Source organism: Rhea americana, unplaced genomic scaffold, assembly GCF_003343005.1.
Source record: "Rhea americana isolate MKP2758 unplaced genomic scaffold, rheAme1 scaffold_153, whole genome shotgun sequence".
Lineage (NCBI taxonomy): Eukaryota > Metazoa > Chordata > Aves > Rheiformes > Rheidae > Rhea > Rhea americana.
The window spans coordinates 2,145,330-2,154,322 of NW_028185628.1; the positions used below are offsets into that span (position 1 = coordinate 2,145,330).

Sequence of the window (8,993 nt, forward strand, 5' to 3'; positions counted from 1 at the left end):
TGGGATCCCCATGCCTTCCTTTCCCATTTTCTTCCTGACATAAGATGGTATCATGTCAGGGTGAAAGGTGGGATGCTTCTGTAAGTGACCAGTGGGCAGAAGAGCGGTTGGTGTATTAACTTCTGTAATGCACCCAACAAGTCTTTTCTGAGAACTTGGCCCCAGCAACATCACTGAGGCAGTCTCCTCTGAATCCTTTTTCCTCCAAACAGTTTTTTCCCTGCACCCCTTCCAGCATGCCTGAAAGGAGCAAAATGTCTTCCAGGCAAATGCCTCTAGTTTGCGTTCTTGAGCTGTATCTACTTTAGCAAGTAGTGAGCCGCAAAAGAGTGGATGCGTGCAGTGAAACAGTTTGTGCTGAGAATTACGTATTTGCGTATAGGTATTTCAGGGGAAGAGGTCCTACTTTGGATGAGCTGTAGTGCTATCTGATGACTTGAGCGGTCATTAGCATTTGGAGCACATCTTTTGGTTTTGCTTCATAGAAAAAGATTTGCTATGAGTATAAAAAGGAACTACTGTGTGTTCAGCCTTTAAGTGAGGCTGAATGAATCCACATTTTCAAACTAGTCCTTATGTTTTTCCTTTATTAAATCTCTAGTTCCACCCTTCAGCATTGCATTATTATTTAAGTGGTGTCCTCTGGATAGTACTTGTTTTTTAAGATAAACTTTTTACATGCTTTGCACCTGTTGCAGGTCTCTGGAAAGGGAAGGTATGAACATTTCAGTTAGAGATTGGGAGGTCATTTAATACCTTGTACTTTCAGCTTTCCTGTATGTATATATGAACTTAAAAGCTTTTTGATGGACTTTTAGAAATTCTGTACATGCTCTACAATTGTCTACCTATGGATGTTTTTAATAGCTGTTTCTCACAGATTACTGAAGTCATTCGCCTGGCCAGGCCCAGGCATCTTTGAAGACCAGTGGTCTAATATCATAGCTTTTTACCGCTTTTTCTTCAGTGCTTGATGAAATCGTTATTAATCCATTGGGAATATGTTTCTCTTCAAACACAATCCTTCCTCATCTTTTCCCATAGACTGAAATGACATGTAATGAAAGGCTTTCTTCTGATGCCAGTATGGCATGTGCTTTAAACTGCAGACCTATACTGAAGGGAAAATATAAGCAGCAAAGCTTTTTTTCTGCTGCATCAGAGTGTCTTCTCGACAACCTGCGTGTCCCGCTGTACCTTGCTCAGATGTCCAARGGTGTCACTAGATAGGTCCATGATGGGATCTCCTGTTTCCATGCTGCTCTGTCTGAGCCACAGAAATTCTCAGTGGCAAAATCTCATGTCTATAAGAAACATTGTAGGGGCTGTGTTTCAGTGTGCATATCCACTTTCTGAGTATGTGGTTTACAGTTGTTAAATACTTGCATAAAGTTACGATCAGTGCTCCCTGCCTATCTAACTAGCTTCTCTTGTTATGTACCTGCATGCTGACGGTAACCTCTCTGAGACAGGTGTGTGGTCTTATATGCTGGGAATAGTAATTGGGAAGGAGGGGGTGGTTCTGTGAGTTTCAGTAACGTCCTGAGTCTTCGGCGGTGTTGAGGTCGGCTCTACATGAGCACATGGTGATGCAGGCCCCTGTCTGAAAGCACAGCCCAGTCGACAGAARCGTAGGTGGGCCTGGGGACTATCCCGCAAAAATCAAGAGTGAAACTGGGCAAGATCAAAATCTTTCCAAATCTGATAGAAACTGTCTGTCCTTCTGTGTTTTAAAAAAAATAAAAGTCAGGCTTTTCCAGCCTCGTTGCCTGTTCAGTAAGTAGTGCAGCCTTCTCGCATGTGGTGCCGTCATGTCYCTGTTCTGATGCCTGGCCTGATTCTAGGCAGGCTTTGTCTGAACTCTYTCCTCAGGAATTGAAAATGTTTTGCATTGAAAAATGCACTCCTCATGCTTAAGAACAGCATATTAAGTCTGTTGGGTCTTGTGGCACTTTTCAGCTATCAGTATTTGAGCATATATTTATACTGATATCAGGAATGTTAATGAAACTACTAAGAAATGTAGTTACCAATAATCTGATTAAAATTTTTGTTTTAAGAATACTATCCCACGTGTACTGCAAATGTGGGAAATTCAAGGATACAAAGCTGTAAAATTAATAAGAAAATAGGAAGATAGTCACACCTACTAAATACAGCATTGTAATTGCATTACAGCGCTCACGTAACATAGTGTGAGGAGTCAACGTGTTGTGTTTGTTTAAGGCGTGCTAGCCAGGTGCCTTCCAGAGATGTTTGGAGGTCTTCTAGAAACATCGCTTGGGCAGCTCCAGAAGTTAGGCTTTCCATAATGCGGTCCTGGAAAGGCATTGTGCACGTGGTGGGYGTCAAGCGGTCTTCGTGTTCAGCACGCTCCGGAAGAATGATGTTACCAGCATCCTCCTCTCAGTAGGAATGGAAAAGTGTGGGCCAAAATTAAGTATGTATATGCAGTTTGGGGGGGGGGGGAAGGTATCTTTTGGTTTTAGTAATCTTAATGTGACAGAGATTTGTATTATATAGCCTCAATTCAGCCTTTGGAAAAGGCTTGCTTTGATCCTTCAGTCCTTTCGTCCTCATTGATGAGGCTCAGATGGTGATAATTTCAAAAAAGCTCTTCCTTCCTCTGAAGGTTCAAACATTTGGATTTTTTTTTCTAGGTGTAGAAAGGGTAACTGTAACTTCTAGTCTGTAAACAGTGACACATGAGCAGCTGTGTGGGGGCGTTTTTACAACCAGCCAGAGCATAGAAAGTGTTGTATGTGTGTGTACATGTATAGCACGTGGTTTGCTTGTTTGGAGTGGCATAAAGCATTGGATAGTGAGAAAGGTTACCTTGAAAACCTTAAAAAGAGAAAGCTGGGCAGTGAAATCTGCTTTTGGGGGACAGGTTTAGCTCAGTTGGTTAAAGCATGGTGCTGCTAATGCCAAGGTCATGGGTTCAATCCCCGTACGGGGCTATGCTGAGCATTGGACTAGATGATCTCCAGAGGTCCCTTCCAACCTTACCATTCGATGAGTCCCTGCCTTTGTAACAAGCTCTTGTAACAAGCCAGCAAGGGTGTTGGGCTGAGGCAGGAGCAGCCAATGAGAGGAGGACTTCACACATCTCTGGTTTTACTGGTCTGGCTTGTGGATTAGACAGGGGTGGCAGGAGAGAAAATGCAACATCCAAACTGAGTGCTTTGAGCCACAATGTTTAAATATGGGTCTGTGTCCTTAGCAAGCCTTAATGGTCTTTTTTGCTGAGTCTGTGTCAGGAGCATCCTTGCAGGAGCATCCTTGCAGCCCTCGCTCCGCGTGCGGCGTTATCGCAAGCCTTGGCCAAGCGAAAGGCTCTGTCCTTCCTCCTCTCCCTCGCGCTGCGTGCCTTCCCCCTTGCAGATGGAGGTGTGCTGGAGAGCGGCGTCTCGTGGCTGTTCTTATTGCTTCCTCTTAAATCTCGCCAGCTCCCTTGCTTAGCTGTTGCAGCAAGTGGCCGGTTCTGCGTCCCATTAAAACCACGTGTAGTGTTAACTCCGGGCTTGCTCGGGTGCTGAGCAGCCTGAGAGGGCTTCGCCTCCGCCGGCGGGTCGATGGCAGAGCCCTGGCGGGGCAGCACAAGCGTGCCGGGGGAGGCAGGAGCGCTTCGTTGCCCGAGCAGCCCGAGGCGGAGGTCCGTTTCGTCAAAACTGTGTTACGCGAAACGCAAGGCCTGGCTGGGGGAGCGAGGCCCTGGACGATACGCAGAGCGCGCGTCAGCCGAAGCTCGGGTCCGTCTCCTCTCTGGGTTGCTGGCGTTACTTTGCAAAACGTAATGATGTTAGGTGGTCTCTACAGCACGAAAGGCACTGACGTTTTGAGGAAAAATAACTTGTACGCTATCTAGATTTTGGGCAAAGACCTTAAAGCTCAAGCTGTGGCCCACAGATATGAGTTTACCAGATTGCTTGACTACAGCTGGTCTCAAAGTAGCTATATAACTGATTAAAGCAAAGAAAAACCGTTGGAAAATTCCAGTCAGACAGCACCAGTGGGAACATATGGAATTAAAATAGCAAGTACTCTGTGTGCATGTGTGCACATGTAAGAGAGAGAGACTGACAGTGTGTCAACTAACCGGGACAAACCAAACATTAAAAACTAATGCAATACTTCTTAGTGTGTGCCTGTATATTTGGAGGAGTTGTTGGGACAGGAGAAGGGAGGAAGACGTGCTAGAAGGGAAGACTCCTGCCTTTTACAGCTGGTATGGAGAGGTCAGGCTAAGGAGGGTAGAGTTTTTTTTTTTTTTTTTTGAATTGTCTGTAACCCAGCTGTTTGCTTAACCTCCAGCTCTTACTTCAAAGCGGAGGGACAAGAAACTGAAGCTGTTATGCAGAAGTGTGCTGGTTAACTGGAATTAAAACATGCGAGGTTGCCATAAATTTCAAGGAAAATGCTAATGTTAATTAAAAATGTTTTCTAACATGTTTTGGAGTACTCTGAATCTTATAGCAATGTGCTTAAATGATAGCCTGTAAATAGATTTGATGTAGTYAGTCAACGGCAAAAATAATGATTAAAATCACTATTTCTAGTGCCAAATATCCTTCAACCTTTTCAAGAATTTACTATTTCCTCCTCTCAGAGGTGCTTCTTCCTTTACAGCTTCAATTTCTAATATTTATATTRTCCCTTCAATATACGTTTTATTTTTTCAAAAAGTCACTAGATACCTCAGTTTGCCAAATAGCGTAATTATCTCTTTCAAGTAAGACCAGAGGACCTACTGTTTCTATTGTGGTTTACTCAAGTAAGTGTTAAGCTTTAGAAAGCAAGTCATAATCTTAAAAGAACAGGTAATTGGTTTATGCTCCTGGTCTGTGTTGCAGGTCACTCTTCAAAGGCATGTCTTTGGGTATCTTTGTGYCGGGCTTTGTTTCTCCGTTGGCACGTTCTCTAGCAGCAGTGGACTGGAAGAGTCAAGTCTCCCAGTTCCTTGGACTAAGAGTGCCAAGAGCTGTAACCAGTTACCTGACTAGTTGTATTTCCTGGTGCTGCATCTCATCTTGCTGCCTGTTGTATTATAGCAGTGGATAGATCAGTGCTTTAACAGTATTCTAGTGCAGCTAATCTTGGCAAAATGTCTAAGAAGTGTGAAGCATTCTGACRAGGGTCAGTCATGCAGTCACTGTCAGAGGCAAGATGAGAATATTGGGAGTGAGGGAAATGAAATTCTCCAGTTCCTTTCTGTGCTTTCACACAGTCTCGTTCTACAGTTTTGCTGTAGCAGCCAGCTGTGTGGGAATTATTTGGCACATAAACGTCCCTGCGATTGCAGGATGCATTCCTAAGTGTTAAGAAACCATCAGACAGGAGGGAATTGTGATGCTTAATTAAATATACAGCCTTTTCCTTTCCTGACCCTGTTGCAGTTGCCACATGCTAATAGTCTTGCTTTCAGGCCAAGTTAAGAACAAATTTAATAATTGCCATCTGGTAAAATGTTGCTTTCTGAGCATGTTTGCAGACTGTTCTGTGCTTTAGGCATAAGTGGGGACAAGCATCAAGCTCTGAGCTTAGTGGGCAGTCCAGATGATCACAGCTGCAAAATGGAAAAGGGATTGAAATGCGTATTTTTTTTTTTGTGCTCACTAACTACTTTTCTTTTTCCTCTCGTTCCAGATAACTATTATCTTTAAATCATACCAAGACTGTACAGATCAGAAAGTATATCAGGCAGTGACTGATGACTTACCTGCAGCCTTTGTGGATGGCACAACAAGCGGAGGTGATGGGAACACCAAGAGCCTGCGAATTGTGGAGAAAATCAGYGGCAAATACGTCGAAATGCATGCCAGGTACATGGGGACCACGGTGTATATACGCCAGCTTGGGCGTTACTTAACACTGGCCATCCGCATGCCTCAAGAGTTAGCTATGGCCTATGAGGAGAGTCAGGACCTGCAGCTGTGTGTGAATGGTTGCCCATCAAGCGAGCGTATTGATGACAGCGGCCACTTGCCACTGCCTGTGATGGGGCAATCGCTCCCCCAGGCCGGCACTGCTCATCCCCGCTCAGTGTACACACTGGAAACTGCCACCACAAAATGCCATGAGAAGATGCTGGTGAAGGACATCTATTTTTACTCATGTGTGTTTGACCTACTCACCACTGGTGATGCTAACTTCACGGCTGCTGCTCACAGTGCCTTGCAGGATGTGGAGGCATTGCACCCCAGAAAAGAGCGCTGGCACATCTTTCCCAGCAACAGAGGTGGTGGCATGAGCAAGGGTAGCGAATTGTTTGTCAGTTTTGGACTTGTGTGCTTGATCCTTGTTGAGTTTTTGTAGGATTTTTTTTGTCTATAACAAAGTTTTGAAATATATATTGTCATAATATATTGAGTAAAGATAAGTATATATGTATATACCATGTATATGAAGGGATGTTTTGTCTTGAGAYGCCCACCAGACTGTACATATTCTGTTACTGTTTTCATGTATGTTGGATGTAGTATTCTTTGTATCTATTTGTTTTGCAGTTGGTGAAATGTTTTATAATGTCCCTGCATTGGGACCTGATAGAAAGCACTTTATTTTTTATATATTAAATATTTATGTGTGTATCTGAGTAATTATGTATTATACATATACACATGTACATACAATACCCAGTGCTCCCTCTAAGTATTACTTTGTTTAAAAATTTTTTTTCATCATATTGTTTTTTTCCCTACTCTTTCTCTTACTGTAGAGGTTAGCACCTCTCTCTTCCTACAGTCACACTGGTGATTTGTTGCATTCTCTAGTTTAAGCCAGTTAAGAATGGAATCTTATTCTGTCCCTTGAATGCGCCTTCCTTCTTTGGCGGGAACTCAAAAGACCATCTTGTATAACTCTGCTTCTGCTATGCACAGCATTTATGCTGTAGAGACTTGAAATACAAAACCACCTTTGTAATCCTGACATCTTCTAATTCCATAGCATGATTTTCAAATGAAGGAAAGTATGTACACCATCCCTCTGTGAATGCAGTGGAGTGAGACTTACGTAGCCTGTAGAAGCACTGRAGAATTGACTTCTAAAGCTATTTAAATCGTCTAGTTCTTGTAACTTTAGAAAGAGTTAGGTAACTTTCTCATATCCTCTTCAAAATACTTATTGCAGCAGTTCCTACCTGGAAGGTCAGTTAAGTTATTTTGCAGCTTGGACTGGAGAAATCACATGCCTTTGTTTAGATTTTAATGCTATCTATACATTAAAGGGGGAGGTGAGCTGCCAGGCTCTGACATGCTCTTGCTGAGGGACTAGGAGAGGATTGCTTCAGTGGTCTAAAGGTTGGTTCTACCTAGTGCCTTAATGTGCAGCAAGAAATGGGAGCTTTAATACATGCTAAGATAACCTTCCTTCCCCCAGTTCCAAGATGGCCTTATTCCACCCTTAAAAGTGTTCATCTGAGACTGACTGACTGGTCTTTGATATGTTAGGTCTGCTTTCTGAATGAGACTAAAATTGTACTTGCTTTTGTTAGACCAACTTGAGCTAGTGTTTGCTGTGGTGGAGAGACATGGAGTGTATTTTTACAAAGACTATTTTGGCTGGATTCAGGACCATTGACTGGTAAGGACAGCAGTAGTCTTTTCTCAGAAAACTAATTAATTGCCCATTTGGATGGGTAATTGCATAATATGTTGTTTTGGAAAAACATTAGAAGAAAATAGCCTGAGATGAGTTAATGTTGAAGATAGCATTTTATTCTAGGCTAGATCGTAGGTATCTCTTTAGGCAGCTTGTTCTGTCTGTGCCGTCTGATCGTGCTGTTTCAGGTGAGTTAGACTTGTGGATTTATGCTCTGTATGGTGATGTGGTTCCTGCTGTTTCACCTGGTGTGGTGAGGAGATTCCCCCTACTCTTCATGTGGCTGGACTTCCTCATTGGTGTACTGAATTTAAAGGTCTCACGGCTGAAAGCTGGTGGAGATGCCTAGCATTGCAGCACTGATGCACACACTTAATACATAGGCATCAATTACTAGTTAATTATTTCCTCTGTCTGTGGATCCCATGAATATATATATATAATATGTACTTATATATATGTATACTAGTATTGAATTGTGAGCCCCTCAGATAAGTAGTATTTCAGAAATGCAGTACTTCCTCTAAAAAAGTTTTCATTTTCTTGTTCCTGCTGTGGGACTTCTTGAGAAAATGTTATTTGCACATGTTCGTTCTTGAAATCTACCATAGCCAAGAGAGCTTTAGTTAATGCCAAACATGTGGATATTTTGAAGCTAGTGAATGGTCTCTGGGGAGAACTTAAGCTTGGAGGCAACGCTGGTTTTCACAGACACTCCGAATGGCTGTCTTTTAGAAGGCTGCAGATTTTATTTTCATGCTTGGAAACCCCACAATGTGTCAGTCTTTGCAAAACCTTTTAGATGTGGTTCATGAATATACCAGTAAGTATATGTTTGTGTAAAAGAGTGACTGTGCAGTGTGTAAATACTTTAAATTATTACGGTAGAAGAATAAAGTTGCCTGCCCTGCTGAGGAACGTCTGTAACGTGGTGTTAGTGACCCCTGGTGGGGTGCTGAGAAATTGGGGATGGGGGCTGCGCACCGGGTGGGCAATCCATAACCCAGGGCCCCTATTTATTTTCTAGCCATCACTTGCTGTGTAGGAATGTGCTGAATACGATCACCATACTTCCTTGCAGATGCTTGCTTCCCTCCTCTAAACTAGCTGTGTAGTGAAATTTATGGTCAGCAGCTGCAAAGCAGGCCTCTTTCTTTATCGAGGAGACAGCGTGTGGGAAAGCAGCGGCCGGAAGCGTCCACTCCAGATCCCACTTGTACGCTCGTCCTTGCAGTGTTTGCAGAGATATTTAGAAGAGCTTAGACACAGCAGTYTGATTTTGCTGTGACTATCTTGAAAAAGGTTATGAAAATCCTGTTTTCAGGTTAGTGGGTAACTCTCAAACCAGAAGGACCTTGGGAGAGAAAATTAATTGCTGTAAAAMTGAAGAG

General features: G+C 43.0%; 1 protein-coding gene across 1 annotated transcript in view; it reads left to right on the top strand.

The window, feature by feature from the left end:
- Positions 1-8,516, top strand: part of RGMB (repulsive guidance molecule BMP co-receptor b) — a 29,457-nt gene extending 20,941 nt beyond the window's left edge. The window contains exon 4 of the mRNA XM_085299763.1: positions 5,647-8,516. Within this exon, the coding sequence (XP_085155889.1) occupies positions 5,647-6,315 (669 nt within the window). The 3' untranslated portion in view covers positions 6,316-8,516. The remainder of the gene's footprint in view (positions 1-5,646) is intronic.
- The last annotated feature ends 477 nt before the right edge of the window (positions 8,517-8,993 follow it).